Raw genomic sequence first — 18,851 nt, 5'->3', positions numbered from 1 at the left:
CCGAAAAAAAGTAAATCCTTTTTAAAAATTAAGGGGAATTAAATCGGGTGGCTCCTGTTGATACAAACAACAACAAAAAAATCCAAGCTGTCACAATTTTTCAAAACACAATTGTTACAAACTCCATAAAACGGAATCGACGTAACACCTTATAATGTGGCCCTCTTAAACCTTGCGGTTTCGTCAACGGATCCACAGGCGTGTATCGTTCTTTTTGCGACAAGACTCCGCCTCCCGGGTCTGCTAAGTGTGAAGGTATGGGCACGGGGAGAGGGCACCGAATACCTATATTTACACTTAGCATTTTTGCGTCCATAAACTAGAGTTATTTCCATAATCGTCGACCAAGCCATAGTAATTCCAAGACAAGTCTAAAGGAGTTCAGCATTTCGACGTTGTCGTGCTATCTTGTCGCACGTCGCCTTTTGAAGCTCCACGAAAAACACGTTTCACTGTTTGACCTTAAATAACAAAATATAGAGCACACAACGTAGACAATAACAAACGCGTTTTGTTTGGTCGACAATTCTGTGCATTGTCTCAAAGTTTGATTGAATTTGATTGCCAAAGTCCCGAGTTATAATAACAAATGTTTACGGTAGTCGGGCATGTACGTGTGACAAAAGCGTTCTGACCTGAATTCGCTTTGGTCAGTTGTCGCACTTACCGCAATTTCCAGTGTGTATCAAGATAGCACGACAAGATTTAAACTTCTTTCACATGAAGAGTGGCAACAAGGTTTGAAATCTATAAAAGTAAAAAGGTGAAGCATTGCGAGCTGAACAAAATGGCGCTCTTAACTCAATTTGGCCCAGAATTCTCGTGCGTCAAGATAGCACGAAAACAACGATTCGAAGAATTGAAAATCAAGACATTCCACAAAACTTGAAATATTGAAGAAATTTAATTAAAAATCGCTTCACCTTTACCGTTGCGTTCCTTGATAAATCCAATCATGTGGATAGGAAAAATGTTTCCGAATCCTCCTTCTTCTGCAGTCACCCCGAGCAAAATATGTAAAACATTCTTCATTTTTTCGTTCTCCGTACCGGTCTTCTGAATAATAATTCAGACTGCAACTGCTGTGCTGCTGCATGTGGCGTAACAGCCACTGAGCAAGTAGGACTTCTACTCGAGCACAGTGTGTGATGCCGTAAATCCATTGCACGGTACGTTCGATGAAGCATTTCCGTTTCCGAAATCACGTGAAGAAGGAATACTTAGAGGTAGGGGTGGGTGGGACTAAAGCAATATCTTGCCTCAATCGATCACCCACAACTTGGGTGTGTTTGTTGGGTGTGGAAGGCACTAAGAAAACGTGTCCCCTTTTAGGGTAAAATGTTAATTGAGAGGTTGAAACGGTGGAAAGAGACGATTTGGAGCATTTTTTAAATTTCCCCCTAAAAATTTTCAACGGCTTAGCATTCGTGTCGATCGTTTCCCCAATAACCGGCGTGCACGTAAATTCAATTCATGTTTTATCGAATGCACTTTTGATTATTTTGTATCTGATGGCACCGGCATGGGTAATCCGTGCGAGCTCTGTGGTCCCCCCCATTCGCTGAAATGCCCCGTTGGCATGCAAATATGCCATTCGTGATTATTGAAATTAGATCTCGAGCTCTGATAAGTTCAATGCAAATACAACAGGGATTTGCTCGTGATACAAAATTTTTGATTGAATAATTGTGCAATTTTGTCGTGTACGCAACGCATTCAATTAGCTACTTAATAATGGTGATTATAATTAATATTTATCGATTGCAACAAACTGTGATAAATGGAATGCCAAAAGATTAAATGGACAAATGGACAAAAGTTGACAAAAGGTCGAATGAAAAAAAAATCGTTGAAATGACAAAAGATCGATTTTTTCAATATTTAGTTATTTAATATAGAGGTCTTCTGAATAAAAACTTGCCCCCGGATTGTTGTACACTTTTTGTTAAAGAAGGAGAGGAGGGGGAGGTAGGGGTGGTTTATTATCTTTTATAAATATAAATAAAGACGATCGACTTTTATATTTACAGATATATTTTTAAAGTAAGATTTTGAGAAGGATAGATTGAAAAAGAATAGAAAACTTGCAAGTAAGGCTTTTTCATTTTGCAGAACTGTTTTTATTTGAAAAAATGGAAAAGTCACTGAAATTTGACTAAAATATTCCAACCAATATTTTTTTTATTAATTAAATAAAAACATACAAAAAATATAAGAAGTATGTAGTATTTTAAAAACAACTGCTCATGTTTGAAAGAATGAAAAATATCACAAAAATATTACTACAAACAAGAAGAGGTTTTTTTATATATAATAAACACAAAAAAAATGTAGAAGGTAATTTTTTTTTATAGAACCGCTCATATTTGAAACAATTGAAAAATTCACAAAAGCATTACGACAGTCAAGAAAACGTTGTTTACAAAACCTAAAAATATTTTAGAAGTAGATATTTTTTTAAAGAAATTCTCATGTTTGAAAGAATGGTAAAACTCACAAAAATAGTATAACAATCAAGAATATGTTTTTTTTTTTTGGAATAAAAAAATGAGAGGTCGCCTTTTAAAACAAACTGCCCACGTTTGAAAGAATGGGATAGCTCACAATATTATATCATACTATTATTACAAAAACTATTATTTTTTTGGGAAATGAAAACTTCTCAGAAAATGATTTGGAAGTTGTTCAGTGTAGGTATTTGAAAAAAACAATATCATTACTAAAAGGATGGATAATCTCACAGGAGAACAACCGATTTGTTTGGTAGAAAAAAAAATTCATGGTTATTTTAGAAGTATACAATTATCATTATTTGTTTCATTTTTTCACATTCGACCTTTTGTCCATTCGACCTTATGCCTTTCAACCTTTTGGCATTCAACCATTTGTCCATTCGACCTTATGTCCTTCGACCTTTTGCCGCACATCTGAAAATAAGAGTTGAGAAATCAAATAAAGGTCCACTTGGTTCATGGATGGTACTCTAACAAACTTCTACAAAAAGAGTCGGATAATTCAACAAAAAAAACTAGTTCTTACCATAAAAGAAAACTCAAGAGTTGACTTTCAATATTCATCAGCTGTCATATTACACTTTGTCATCACGAATAACCGTAAAGACTAGTCCCAGCCCAGAACGCATCAAATTCTGACGAAGCTGTCATCCGAAGAAACAGACAGCTGATTACCGATATCAAGCAATTATATCTGCAAAATGATGAACCATAATCGATAGCAAAAAAAAACAAACTGATAAAAAAAAACTACTCACCCTTGTTTGAGCTTTTTTTAATGGACGCCAACACAGCCAGCACTATAGTTGCCAACAGAGGACAAATATTTGCTCTATTCTGTGGCAGGACCAGACCATCCGGGGTTTTGCGGTTGTTTTGGCCACCACGGCGTCCCCGACAGACTAATGGAATGTGGCATATTTATAGCATTGATTACCTCTAACAATGTGATGTGGTTCGCTAGCTTAGCTTGATGCGGTTGAAAAATTTATCGCTCTGAGAAAGTGAATCAGGTAAATGTCATGAGCAGCATATTGCACTAATTGGATAAGTTTTAATTTATATTCCAATTACCTACCGATGGATTTCAAGTGGGAAGTGTTGAAGAGGAGCATGTTTCTTCGTTAAATTTTGTTTATAAATTAAAAATAGGAATAATTAGAACACTTGATTCGTTTATTCTTTAAATCAAAGTGAACAAATAAACCAAAGAAAACAAGCTGAATATTTTCTTTTCAACCTCCGAAAAGGCACAAAAAGAACTTGGTTTATTATAAGGACGCAAAGTAAAAAAAGAGGGGTTTCTTAGTGAAAGACGATGACGGTAATTTCTTTTCAAATTTACCCTTTTATTCCATTTTGTCAGACAAAAAGGAAGGAAGGAAACAGCTTCCACCCCCTCCCAACATCCAGCTTTCCTGTACAGTCCAACTTGGGTCCCTCGCCACAGCAGGAGTTCCAGCTTTAAATTTATATACTTTATTGAGCGGTGGTGGAGTGGGGGTGAAGCATCAAGTTCGCAAACAGAGGATAAAAAAATGTATAAACACGTCCAACCCGAAAATTGCAACCCATCAAACGGAGAAAGAACCAAAAACCAGCTCACACACACACACACACCGGCCAGCTGTTTTATTGCAGAGCGACCCGCATTTTACCATTAGCAATGGTTTTTCCGCTGCTTCAAAGGTCGACCCCGTTGTGTTGGGTGGCACTGTGAAAGTGCGGGGTGAAATGGGTAACATCAAATGTGTAAGCTGAATTGTACACTTTTACTCACATAAATATTACAGTTTTTATTACAGCCTAGGAATCATACATATATACGGCAATTCCATTTCAAAGAGTCTAAACCGAAAAAAAGCTCTCCGATCGGGCTCAACATTTTTCTGGGGGTTCCTTGGCCAAAATAATTAGACCCGTATTTTTTTGTTTAGCCATTAGGGTGACCTACGCCGTGTTAGGGTGGTGCAAAAAATGGCAATTTTTGTCATTTTTCGCAAAAACCACTTTTTTAGCTGCGTATTTTAATTACGAAAATTGTGGTACCCAAACATGTATAGGTCATCGCTTAAATTTTGAAGTTATCGCAGTTTTAGTGAAAAAAGTTGATTTTTTGCCGATTTTGTCATTTTCCTGTTTTTGCGCGAGGCGCGTCGAAAAACTCAGTTTTTATTTTCAAAAAATCATATCTTGGAAACGTACGGTTCGACATCGCCATTTTTTCGATATGTTATGAGAAAATTTTCCGAAGTATCCGATAAAAATATTCAGCAATTCCCCACGAAAACAGCATGGAAAAAAACAAAAGTGCTCGGATCGGGCTCAAAATTTTTCAGGGGGTTCCCTGGCCGAAATAATTAGACCCGTATTTTTTTGTTTGGCCATTAGGGTGGCCTACGCCGTGTTAGGGTGGTCTGAAAAATGGCCATTTTCGTCGATTTTTCGCAAAAGCCACTTTTTTTGAAAAATCGTAACTTCTCGCCATTTTAACCGATTTCAATTGTCTTATACGCAAATGAAAGGTGATAAGTTGGCCTTTCAAATAAAAATAGTAAGAAGTTTCAAAAATCTAGCCTAACATATGAAAAGGGCGTATGAAACTTTAATATGCCGTTTTGACGTTGTCTGGACCAAAGAGCCTATGTCTGGAAATATTTTTATCGGATTCCCTGGACATTTTTACATAATATTCTAAATAATGGGAGGAGTTCATTAACAGGATTCCGAGATATGATTTTTTCAAAATAAAATCCGTGTTTTCTGACGAGCCGCGCGCAAAAACCGGAGAATGACGAAATTGGCAAAAAATCAACTTTTTTCACTAAAACTGCGATAACTTCAAAATTTCAGCGATGACCTATACATGTCTGGGTACCAAAAGTTGCGTTTTTTAATTATTTTTTTAATTTTCGTATATTATGTAAAAATGTCCGGGGAATCCGATAAAAAAATTCCAGACATAGGCTCTTTGGTCCAGACACCGGCAAAACGGCATTTTAAAGTTTCATACGCCCTTTTCATATGTTAGGCTAGATTTTTGAAACTTGTTACTATTTTTCTTTGAAAGGCCAACTTATCACCTTTCATTTGCGTATAAGACAATTGAAATCGGTTAAAATGACGAGGAGTTATGATTTTTCGAAAAAAGTGGTTTTTGCGAAAATCGACGAAAATGGCCATTTTTTAGACCACCCTAACACGGCGTAGGCCACCCTGATGGCCAAACAAAAAAATACGGGTCTAATTATTTCGGCCAGGGAACCCCCAGAAAAATTTTGAGCCCGATCCGAGCACTTTTGTTTTTTTCCATGCTGTTTTCGTGGGGAATTGCTGTATTTTCAGACATAGGGTATTTGGTCCAGACACGATCAAAACGCCATTTTATGTTTCCAAACGACTTTTTTAATAGTTAAGCTAGATTTTATAAACTTTTGACTATTTTTCTCCAATAGCCAAACTAATCACCTGACGCGGAGATACGATTTTATAAAAAAAAAGGTTTTTGCGTAAAATGACGAAAATTGCCATTTTTTGAACCACCCCGATGTAGGTCACCCTAATGGCCGAACAAAAAAATATGGGTCTAATTATTTTGGCCGAGGAAACCCCAGAAAAAAATTTGAGCCCGATAAGAGAACTTTTTTTCGATTTAGGCTTTTTTCAATATTTATATCCAAAAATATTGCAAAATTAATTTTACATCGAAAAATGAAGTTGATTTTTTTTTGATCTTTTCAAAAAATCAGTTTTGATTCAAAAATTCATAACTCGCTCAAAGATTTTTTGCACAACCTGGAAATTTCTGAAAAGTTGGTATTTGATGTCCTCTAAAACATATAAAAAAAATAAAAAAAAATAAAAATAGTGTATTTTTGCAAATCAAGTTTTAGTGACAAAAAGTTAAATAAAAAATCACCAAATTTTTTTTTACCGTGTATCATTTTTTTTAATGTAGTCCATATCCACAACTTTGCCGAAGACACCAAATCGATCAAAGAATTCCTTCAAAAGATACAGATTTTTGAATTTTCATACATCATGGAAAATTATATGGACAAACTAATGAAAAAATGGCTTCTTTGGGCATACCGAAGGTACCAAAAAAGTTTCAGTCGGATTAAAAAATACAAAAATTAAAATTTAAGAAAAAAAAGGCCGATTTCGTAGAGAACTGCTCATTTTATAGAAAAAGTATCAAATTATGCAAATCATTACAGTTGTTGTACATTCCAAAAATTTAAACTATTCATGAATTTATGAAAAACAAAAAACATTCCTAAATAATTGCGTCATTTTCCGATCCGTGATTCCAAAAATTTTAAAATTATAGGAAAATCAAGATTATTTGAAAAAAAACGCTCAATCGAAATAAAAATTGCAGTAAACATTTATCACAAATAACAAATATAATAATAAATTCATTCCACCCAAATTGCCCCCACGAGGTGGGATACGCAAATTGGAAAACCCACAACTCACTGCCCAGCATAATGGGGTGGAGCAAGGCAAAAGCTCGGCACATTTATGAAAATTCACGGCTTGTGAAAACCCCGTTTTTCCTCAACCCAGCAGCGAACGATGATGATGAACCCGGTCGTCTCGCAACCTGTGTGGCCTGGCCTGGTGGTCGTCCCGAGTATGACGAGGTGGTTTTCACGGGTTACCGATTCTATTTGTCGGCCTTCGGAGGGAGATCCGCCGGAAGACCCTGGCGTGTGGAGCTCGGAGTCTGCAACTCTATAGCCAGCAGCAGTGGCCTCATCACCATAATAGTTACATTTTGATGAAAATAGATGCTACAACGACGAGCTTTTTGGTCGAAACTTAAAATCCCGTTCGCTTTAGTCTTAGTGCGGGGAAGGGTGCACAGCGTAAATTGTTCTGTCGCATTGTTGGCATAGTTTTGGCTAGGAGCTGCTGCAGAGTGTTGGCAGCGGGACTGCTTTTTCGGCTGAGAGCTTTATGACTGTTTCTCGGGATGAGCTCGCTGAAGATAAATGGAGTCTCGGTTTACGGAATGTACTGCAGCAATGAAAAGTTTGTTTAATATTCTTCCTTAAAAGAAACATTTATCATTGAAACTAAAAATCTTAATTTAAAAACTCGCCTTGTTTGAATTAATAATTCAATTCAATTTATTCCTTCCGACAACCGGTACTAACACGCGATGAAACCTCTAATTAAAGCTGTCACGAGTAGCGGCGACGTGCAACAGCTTCTACGGAAAAGAGCGCCCCAAAAATAAATTTACGAGGTACTTACAGCAAACGATTGTCCTGGTCCGCTGGAACTCACCTAGACCTAGACCAAGCAACAATTTGTATTCCCATTATGAAGAAGTAGAAGAAGGCAGGACGAAAAACTAATTTCCATCTCATTTTTTTTCCTCTTCCAACCTTACAGTCGAAGCGGCCGCCACTAAGATCCAGGCAGCGTTCCGAGGCCACCAGGTGCGCAAGGGAACCACGATGAAGCAGGGGGACGTCAACGGTAGCGAGGCGGGGCAGCAGCAGAACTCGGCAGAAACCGAGCGGGAACCGACCAAGGCGGAGCTGGAGGCTGAGTTCGATCCCAACGACGAAGGTAGGTTCTTGGATTCGTTTTTTTTCGTATGAAAGAGCTTTCAATATCACAGCATTATTATGAGCCAACCTATTGGGCTGTTGCCGATCTCGAAGCACCGGGGTGGATATCGAGAATGGAATCTACCCGGCGAAAGGTTAATAGAAACGATAAACATCTTTCTCCTCTTGGGGCGGTAGATTTGTCCTACCTGCTTGCGAAGAAACGCATTCATACGATACCTGCGTTCGAATCATATAATCTTTTGAGCAGTTGAGCGAACACTCATGGAATTTATTATGTATTATTCATAACGGGAAGTAATCGACCGTGCGTTTTCTTACCTTATTAAACGGAAGTAACTGGCCAGGTTGGCATTACAAATTACGTTCAATAACGATATCATAACAACCAGATTTATATGAAAGCACTGAAAATGTCAACCAATTATAAATATAACATTTTCTTTTATAATTTAAGAACTGATACCTTTTTTTAAATATTAGGCCGTTGTACATAAACATTCAAAAAAAAGTTTAAGTCCAACAGAATCAGGGTAGAATTTTATGTTAAAATTTATAAAAAAAAAACATGCTCATTATTCTCTGAGATTTTCGTAAAATTTTGATTGAACGGAGATGGACTAGGGAGTCAGGCATACATGACCGAGGCTGATTTATTGGAGATTACGATCTCGCTCTCTTATCAATTCTCTCGCTGATAAGGTCACACAAATATTGTTACACTACACAGATCGATCAAGAGAGAAAGTACATAGAAAACTGAACTCAAATTTATCTAGACTACATTTACTTCGGGCTGTTCCACAATAAACACAGTTTATAGTTCAAATTTGGTAGGGGTGATATGATTCTTTAAAAAAAAATAACAGAAAATATAAAACATATTGTCAAAATTTATAAAAATAATATTGGCAATCCAATATGACCAAGTAGTACCGTTTTCAATGTTGTCTCTTTTGATACAAAATTTATGAAAAAATGCAAAAAATTAAGGTTAAACCCGGAAAATAAAATTGTTGAAAAATCAAATGTCAAAATTCTTACTTTCCCTGTCATTGTGTTGTAATAAAATGGCCTACTTATCATCATAAAAAACAGTGCTCAAAAGTTGAACTTGTCAGTACTTTTATCGAAATATAATACTTGTTGACAATGTGATAGTTATTGTTTTTGCGATCAAACTCACACACGCCAAACTAAAGCGGAGAAAAAAATGTTTAACAGAAAAATCCTACACCCATAGTTAAAGACCGATTGGATAGACCTCCCGAAAAGAAACATGAGGAAAGTACTTTTTTGTGAGAGTATAAACCTCTCGCGTGTTCATTTGTTCATTGAAACAGTTCATCCTATTGAGAGGCTTATATGAACAAATGAACACCTCTTAGTCACCGAACCATGGTGGCCCATACGACAAAGGAACGGTTCCATATGCGGAAGGTCTTGGGTTCGAGTCTCGGTACCGGTACATTTTTTTAATAGATGAACTTTTTGAAAAATTAACCCATGAGTAAAGTACTCTCGGTAATTTCGGGATTTATCCTCTCCGTCCGCATACAGCTCTGGATGTATTTAAATGTATTTTTCTGAATCTCTTAAAACGTGTATTACACAATGTCACAAAAAGTTAAATAGAAGAAGATTTTTTCAACACAAGTCTTGTATTTATCAAATGAGGTTTACCGAGTTAATTAAATATGACGAGTGCTGAAAATATCAAGTTTTACAACGAGGTGAATAAAACTTTTTTTTTAACTCCGGAAAACTCCCTTTTGAATTAATTATTCAGTGAAACTTTATGTTATTTGCCGTAAACAGGAAGTTTTCTGCACCCAGATGGATGCTGGAAAAACTTTTCAGTACTGTTATTTTCTGGAGTTTTTTTGCCTTCCTCACTGAGGTAAGGCTATAATCCTGCTCTAAAAATGAACTTTGAATCAAAACGTCGTAGACCCACCTTCATGTATACATATCGACTCAGAATCGAAAACTGAACAAATGTCTGTGTGTATGTGTGTGTGTATGTGTGTGTGTATGTATGTATGTGACCAACAAACTAGCTCATGTTTCTCGGCACTGGCTGAATCGATTTGACCCGAACCTGTTGCATTCGACTTGGTTTAGGGTCCCATAGATCGAGTTTTATACAGATTGAAGTTTTGATAAGTAGTTCAAAAGTTATGTATAAAAATGTGTTTTCACATATATCCGGATCTCACTTAAATGTATGTAAACTATGTCCGGGTCCATCATCCGACCTATCGTTGGTTAGGTTATCAAAAGACCTTTCCAACGAGTCCAAAACATTGAAGATCTGGCAACCCTGTCTTGAGATATGGCCACTTAAGTGGTATTGATGTAGTTTTTGGAAGCCGGATCTCACTTAAATGTATGTAAACTATGTCCGGATCCACCATCTCACTCATCATTGGTTAGATTATCAAAAGATCTTTCCAACGAGTCCAAAACATTGAAGATCTGGCAACCCTGTCTCGAGATATGGCCACTTAAGTGGTATTGATGTACTTTTTGGAAGCCGTATCTCACTTAAATGTATGTAAACTATGTCTGGATCCACCATCCGACCCATCGTTGGTTAGGTTATCAAAAGACCTTTTCAACGAGTCCAAAACATTGAAGATCTGGCAACCCTGTCTTGAGATATGGCCACTTAAGTGGTATTGATGTAGTTTTTGGAAGCCGGATCTCACTTAAATGTATGTAAACTATGTCCGGATCCACCATCTCACTCATCATTGGTTAGATTATCAAAAGACCTTTCCAACGAGTCCAAAACATTGAAGATCTGGCAACCCTGTCTCGAGATATGGCCACTTAAGTGACATTTATGTACTTTTTGAAACCGGATCTCACTTAAATGTATGTAAACTATGTCCGGGTCCATCACCCGACCCATCGTTGATTATGTCAGGGCTGCGGAGTCGGGTCATATTTCAAACGACTCCGACTCCGACTCCGACTCCGGCTTTCTCAGATTAGCTGACTCCGACTCCGACTCCGACTCCGGCTCCGGCTTTGAACAAATGGTTGGCTCCGACTCCGACTCCGACTCCGGCCTACCATCTCTAGCCGACTCCGACTCCAGCTTTAAACAAATGGTTGACTCCGACTCCGACTCCACATATTTTTAAATGTTTCAAAAGTTAGTTAACTAACTAATAATAGGTTAATTATTTTTAAAACCAGGGCTGTGGAGTCGGAGTCGGAGTTGGAGCCGGAGTCGGTGGAGTCGGGTCTTTTTGGGGACCTGGAGTCGGAGTCGGAGTCGGAGTCGTCAAAACTCGAGCAGCTGGAGTCGGAGTCGGAGCCGGAGTCGGCTAAATTTTAAGAGCTGGAGTCGGAGTCGGAGTCGGAGCCGAAGATTTCTGATAACCCGGAGTCGGAGCCAGAGTTATCTTAAATTCAACAAAAAATATGTTTTTTTTACTGTTCAATATTTCCTATATAACAGCTTAATTTACAAAACAACTTATTTTAATTGATTTATCAGATGCCATTATGTTTTTGAAGCTTTTAAATGTGATTGAAAAGCACTAATTGTATTATTACACTATAATTACTAAATGATACCCTCTTACCCAAGTATGTAGTATCATAATTAAAAAAAAATATTGGTTATGTAGTCAGACCAGAGAGAGGGAATTCTCTTTAGTCAGACTATATTTATGTGCCCTTTCAATTCAAATTTGACCAAATTTCATCCAGTTATTTCTGAAAAAGTACACACAAAGTCATCTTTTACCCCGATAGCGAATGTCTTAGAGGTTTTCAGTTAAATCATTTTTAGGAAAAAATACGAGGTACATAAAAAGATTACAAATAGTAATCACTGTTTTTGCAGATCGAAAAAGAGTCACTAACAGTTTAACTTTTGTAACAAATAATCAACGATAATAACAATCTCTTACTTGGAACTCAACATGCGCATTTTGTTTATAACTGAGTATAAGAAAATCAAAGTGCTGCATTTAAAATGATTGAAACTAACAAAAATGTCTAAACAAGTTGCAACAAATTTGAAATAATCATTGATTGTTGATGTTGATATTGATTTTGGGTAAACTATTTTGATGTCGTTGCAAATTATCGTTGAACAAGTCTCAAGAATTCAGTACAAAAATGAACTCATAAAAACATGGAGCAAAATATAGGATTTTTATTTATTTTTCAAATATTAGGCCGATGCAAATATTTAAAAAAGTTTTTGTCCCTCGGCCCTGAATTTTCATTGAAATTTTGAAGTTTATTGTAAAAATATTTTTTTTGCCCCCTGATTTTTTCGGCCAATTTTGAAGGGGGGGTGACAAAAACTTTTAAAAATATTTGTACCAGCCTCATAGATAAAAAAAAAACTAACTTAACCCACCTATGTGGTTGAAGCCTTCCTCACTCATTACCATCAATGGCTGTACACAAATTTCATCTATTTTTTAGATATGGATTAAAAAGAACATAAATATCACTTAAGTGGCCATATCTCGAGACAGGGTTGCCAGATCTTCAAAGTTTTGGACTCGTTGGAAAGGTCTTTTGATAACCTAACCAAAAATGGGTCGGATGGTGGATCCGGACACAGTTTACATACATTTAAGTGAGATCCGGCTTCCAAAAAGTACATAAATATCACTTAAGTGGCCATATCTCGAGACAGGGTTGCCAGATCTACAATTTTTTGGACTCGTTGGAAAGGTCTTTTGATAACCCAACCAACGATGGGTTGGATGATGGACCTGGACATAGTTTACATACATTTAAGTGAGATCCGGCATCCAAAAAGTACATTAATATCACTTAAGTCGGGATATCTCGAGACAGGGTTGCCAGATCTTCAATGTTTTGAACTCGTTGGAAAGGTCTTTTGATAATCTAACCAACGATGGGTTGGATGATGGACCTGGACATAGTTTACATACATTTAAGTGAGATCCGGCTTTCAAAAAGTACATCAATATCACTTAAGTGGCCATATCTCGAGACAGGGTTGCCAGATCTTCAATGTTTTATGCTCGTTAGAAAGATCTTCTGATAACCTAACCAACGATGGGTTGGATGGTGGATCCGGACGTCGTTTACATACATTTAAGTGAGATCCGGCATCCAAAAAGTACATAAATATCACTTAAGTGGACATATCTCGAGACAGGGTTTCCAGATCTTCAATGTTTTGAACTCGTTGGAAAGGTCTTTTGATAATCTAATCAACGATGGGTTGGATGGTGGATCCGGACGTCGTTTACATACATTTAAGTGAGATCCGGCTTCCAAAAAGTACATCAATATCACTTAAGTGGGCATATCTCGAGACAGGGTTGCCAGATCTTCAATGTTTTGGATTCGTTGGAAAGGTCTTTTTATAATCTAATCAACGATGGGTCAGATGGTGGATCCGGACATAGTTTACATACATTTAAGTGAGATCCGGCTACAAAAAAGTACATCAATATCACTTAAGTGGCCATATCTCGAGACAGGGTTGCCAGATCTTCAATGTTTTGAACTCGTTGGAAAGGTCTTTTTATAATCTAACCAACGATGGGTCAGATGGTGGATCCGGACATAGTTTACATACATTTAAGTGAGATCCGGCTTCCAAAAAGTACATCAATATCACTTAAGTGGCCATATCTCGAGACAGGGTTGCCAGATCTTCAATGTTTTGAACTCGTTGGAAAGGTCTTTTTTATAATCTAACCAACGATGGGTCGGATGATGGACCTGGACATAGTTTACATACATTTAAGTGAGATCCGGCATCCAAAAAGTACATAAATATCACTTAAGGTGGGCTTCATTTGCCCGCCCGAGGGAAAAAATCTGAACTTTTTTTCTTCCACTCGCAAAAACACTGCAATTTTTTCGAAAACCGCATTCCAAACATATAAGTCGGTGTAGCCAACATTCTAACGAAGACAATGATGTATAGCAATATATACGTTTTATATAAACTATTTGATTCTAGTACAAAATAAATGAAATTTTTAGAAAAATCGTCCATCAAAACTGGTCGCGACGACGACGACGACGACCAACCAAGCAGACACACACGGACACGGGTGGAAAGAGAACGAAAAATAACGGCAAAATTCGAATGATGTGCAATGCTGGCGAAAACAAAAGTTTCGGGATTATTATTTTACTGAGAATTATAAAGAGAATATTGGTAGAACCGACTTCTGAATAAACCGACCACATTGGAATCGGTTCCAGGGTCCCCAGGGAATCCGGATCATGGTCAAATGGGAGATAGATTGCAAAAATAGTTGTGCTTGAAAGTGAAGAAAAACAAGCTCAATTTTGAAAAAGAATAATCATGGCATAATTCAGAATGGTGTTTCACTATATTGGCCACTTTGTAATCGATTCCTGGTGTCCCCAGGTAATCCGGATCATGACCAAAAGGAAGAATTTTTGAAATATTTCTGCTTGCAAAATGGAGATAAACAATCTCAAATTTGAAAAAGAATAATCATGGCATTGGCCAGAAAGACGATTGTCCGTATTGACCACTTTGTAATCGATTCCGGGTTTCCCGGATAATCCGGATCATGGTCAAAAGGAGATTCATTTCAAAAATAGTTGTACTTGAAAAATGGAGATAATAAATCTCAATTTCGGAAAAATAATTGTGACATTTTTAGAATAGTGTTTGTCCGTATTGGCCATTTTGGCATCAATTCCAGGTGTCCCCGGGGAATCCGGAACATGGTAAAAAGGGAAAACTTGTTTCTAAATTAGTTGTGCTTGAAAAATGGCGGAAAACAATATCAATTTCGGAAAAGAATAATTGTGGCATTTTTCAGAGTAGTGTTTGTCCGTATTGGCCATTTTGGCATCGATTCCATGTGTCCCCGGGGAATTCGGAACGTGGTAAAAAGGGAAAACTTGCTTCTAAATTAGTTGTGCTTGAAAAATGGCGGAAAACAATATCAATTTCGGAAAAGAATAATTGTGACATTTTTTAGAATAGTGTTCGTCCGTATTTTCCATTTTGGCATCGATTCCATGTGTCCCGGGAATCCGGAACACCATCAAAAGGAAAACGTTTTGCAAAAATAGTTGTGCTTGAAAAATGTAGAAAAACAATCTAAATTTTAAAGAGAATATGATGGCATTTTTCAGATTGGTGTTTGTCCGTATTGGCCACTTTGGAATCGATTCCATGTGTCCTCGTGGAATCCGGATCATGGTCAAATGGGAGATTGATTGCAAAAATAGTTGTGCTTGAAAATGGAGCTAAACAAACTCAATTTTGAAAAAGAATAATCATGGCATAATTCAGAATGGTGTTTGACTATATTGGCCACTTTGTAATCGATTCCTGGTGTCCCGGGTAATCCGGATCATGACCAAAAGGAAGAATTTTTGAAATATTTCTGCTTGCAAAATGGAGATAAACAATCTCAATTATGAAAAAGAACAAACATGGCATTGGCCAGAAAGACGATTGTCCGTATTGGCCACTTTGGAATCGATTCCATGTGTCCCGGGGAATCGGAACATGGTCAGAATAGTGTTTGACCGTATTGGCCATTTTGGCATCGATTCCATGTGTCCCCGGGTAATCCGGATCATGACCAAAAGGAAGAATTTTGAAATATTTCTGCTCGCAAAATGGAGATAAACAATCGCAATTTTGAAATAGAATAAACATGGCATTGGCCAGAAAGACGATTGTCCGTATTGGCATCGATTCCATGTGTCCCCGGGAATCCGTCAAATAAGAGATTCATTTCAAAAATAGTTGTATTTGAAAAATGGAGATAAAAGATCTCAATTTCGGAAAAGACTAATGTGCCGTATTGGCCACTTTGGAATCGGTCCCAGTTTTCCTGAGAAATTTGAATCATGTTCAAACGTGAGATTTTTACGAAAATAGGCGTGCCTACAAATCAGCATTATTTTAAAAGGATTATAGAGGATTTTATCAGAATGGTGTATCAGGCACATTGAATATAATAATATATTTTCAGTGCAACTTTTACATCACAAATCATTTATTGTAAAGAATATAAAACCCTTTGTGATTTTTAACCAGGTGAATATTTTAAAATAATTTCCTTTTTCTAAAGTAATATTTAAAAAATGGACGCACTTCCAAATGAACTTCAACCATTCTGCGTTATAATTCAAATATATGTTATCATATGATACATCTTGCATCATCATGATCCAGATTTCCAAGGGACACCTGGTACCAATTGCAAAGTAGCCAATATGGACAAACTCCATTCTGAAAATGCATCAATAATCCTTTGAGAAACTAATTTAGCGCCAATAATCTGCCAATTGCAAGCAGAACTATTTTCGCATAAAAATCTCCCATTTGCCCACTATCTTAAAAATGCCATCATATTCTCTTCAAAATTTAGATTGTTTCAAACACAACTGAGCAATTCTTTGAGATTTCGGTCATTCAATTTTTGTATTTTTAATCCGACTGAAACTTTTTGGTGCCTTCGGATGCCCAAAGAAGCCATTTGCATCATTAGTTTGTCTATATAATTTTCCATACAAATTTGGCAGCTATCCATACAAAAGTGGGTCTCGTGGCGCAGGGGTAGCGGCTTCGGCTGCCGATCCCGATGATGCTATGAGACGCGGGTTCGATTCCCGCCTTATCCACTGAGCTTCTATCGGATGGTGAAGTAAAACGTCGGTCCCGGTTTCTCCTGTCTCGTCAGAGGCGCTGGAGCAGAAATCCCACGTTAGAGGGGAAGGCCATGCCCCGGGGGGCGTAGTGCCAATAGTTTCGTTTTTTCCATACAAAAATGATATATGAAAATTCAAAAATCTGTACCTTTTGAAGTAATTTTTTGATCGATTTGGTGTCTTCGGCGAAGTTGCAGGTATCGATAAGGAATGTACTGAAAAAAATTATACATGAGCAATTCTCTACAAAACCGGCCGATTTCGACCATTTTTATTTTTTGTATTTTTTGATTTGGCTCAAACTTTGTGGGGGCCTTCCCTATGACCAAAGAAGCCATTTTGCATCATTAGTTTGTCCATATAAATTTCCATACAAATTTGGCAGCTGTTCATACAAAAATGGTACGTATATATTCGAAAATCTGTAACTTTTGAAGGAATTTTTTGACCAATTTGGTGTCTTCGGCAAAGTTGTAGGTATTGTTAAGGACTATTTAGAAAAAAATAGGTACACGGAAATAAAAAATTTCCCGATTTTTTTATTAACTTTTTTACAAAAACTCAAATTCCCAAAATACGTATTTTTGATTTTCGAGATTTTTGATATGTTTTAGGGACAAAATCCGCAACTTTTGAGCTATAGAGAAACATGGTCAAAAATCTGCCGCCGAGTTATGATTTTTGAAAAACTGGTGATTTTGGAAAAAATCGAAATTTCATACATAAAATTTTTTGACCTCATTTTTAATGCAAAATTGAATTTGCAATCGAAAAGTACTTTACAGATTTTTTGATAAAGGGCTCCGTTTTCAAGATATAGCCACCGAAAGTTTGATTTTAGCGAAATATTTGCAGTTTTTCAATTTTTAAAAATAGTGACCATGAGTGACCATTTCTAAAAATATTTTTTTTAAAATGTTCAGAAAATTTGCTATAAAATTGTCTAAGAGACATTGAAGATTGGACCTCTGGTTGCTGAGATACAGCGGCTTAAAGAAAAAGAAACACGAAAATTGAAGTTTTCTAAGTCTCACCCAAACAGCCCACCATTTTCTAATGACGATATCTCAGCAATGAATGGTCCGATTTTCAATGTTAATACATGAAACATTCGTGAAATTTTCCGATCTTTTCGAAAAAAATATTTTGAAAAAAAATAAATCAAGACTAACATTTTAAAAGGGCCAAACTTTGAATATTATGCCCATTGAAAATGCTAGTATTGATTTAATTTTTTTCGAAATATTTTTTTCGAAAAGATCGGAAAATTTCACGAATGTTTCATGTATTAACATTGAAAATCGGACCATTCATTGCTGAGATATCGTCATTAGAAAATGGTGGGCTGTTTGGGTGAGACTTAGAAAACTTCAATTTTCGTGTTTCTTTTTCTTTAAGCCGCTGTATCTCAATAACCAGAGGTCCAATCTTCAATGTCTCTTAGACAATTTTATAGCAAATTTTCTGAACTTTTTAAAAAAAATATTTTTAGAAATGGTCACTCATGGTCACTATTTTCAAAAATCGAAAAACTGCAAATATTTCGCTGAAATCAAACTTTCGGTGGCTATATCTTGAAAACGGAGCCCTTTATCAAAAAATCTGTAAAGTACTTTTCGATTGCAAATTCAATTTTGCATTATAAAATGAGGTCAAAAAAATTTTATGTATGAAATTTCGTTTTTCCAAAAAATCACCAGTTTTTCAAAAAATCATAACTCGGCGGCAGATTTTTTGACCATATTTCTCTATAGCTCAAAAGTTGCGGATTTTTGTCCCCTAAAACATATCAAAAAATCTCGAAAATCAAAAAATATGTATTTTGGGAATTTGAGTTTTTATGAAAAAAAAAGTTAATAAAAAAATCTGGAAATTTTTTTTTCCGTGTACCTATTTTTTTCTTAATAGTCCTTAACAATACCTACAACTTTGCTGAAGACACCAAATTGATCAAAAAATTCCTTCAAAAGTTACAGATTTTCGAATATATACGTACCATTTTTGTATGAACAGCTGCCAAATTTGTATGGAAATTTATATGGACAAACTAATGATGCAAAATGGCTTCTTTGGTCATAGG

At 36.5% G+C, this 18,851-nt stretch overlaps 1 protein-coding gene across 1 annotated transcript in view; it reads left to right on the top strand.

The window, feature by feature from the left end:
- LOC6036631 (neuromodulin) overlaps positions 1–18,851 on the top strand; it is a 220,728-nt gene that overhangs the window by 122,698 nt on the left and 79,179 nt on the right. The window contains exon 2 of the mRNA XM_038256062.1: positions 7,920–8,099. Coding sequence (XP_038111990.1) covers positions 7,920–8,099 — 180 coding nt within the window. The remainder of the gene's footprint in view (positions 1–7,919; positions 8,100–18,851) is intronic.

Source organism: Culex quinquefasciatus, chromosome 2 (genome assembly GCF_015732765.1).
Source record: "Culex quinquefasciatus strain JHB chromosome 2, VPISU_Cqui_1.0_pri_paternal, whole genome shotgun sequence".
Classification (NCBI taxonomy): domain Eukaryota; kingdom Metazoa; phylum Arthropoda; class Insecta; order Diptera; family Culicidae; genus Culex; species Culex quinquefasciatus.
Note: the sequence above shows the minus strand (reverse complement) of the source record. Positions and strands in the feature narration are given on the sequence as shown.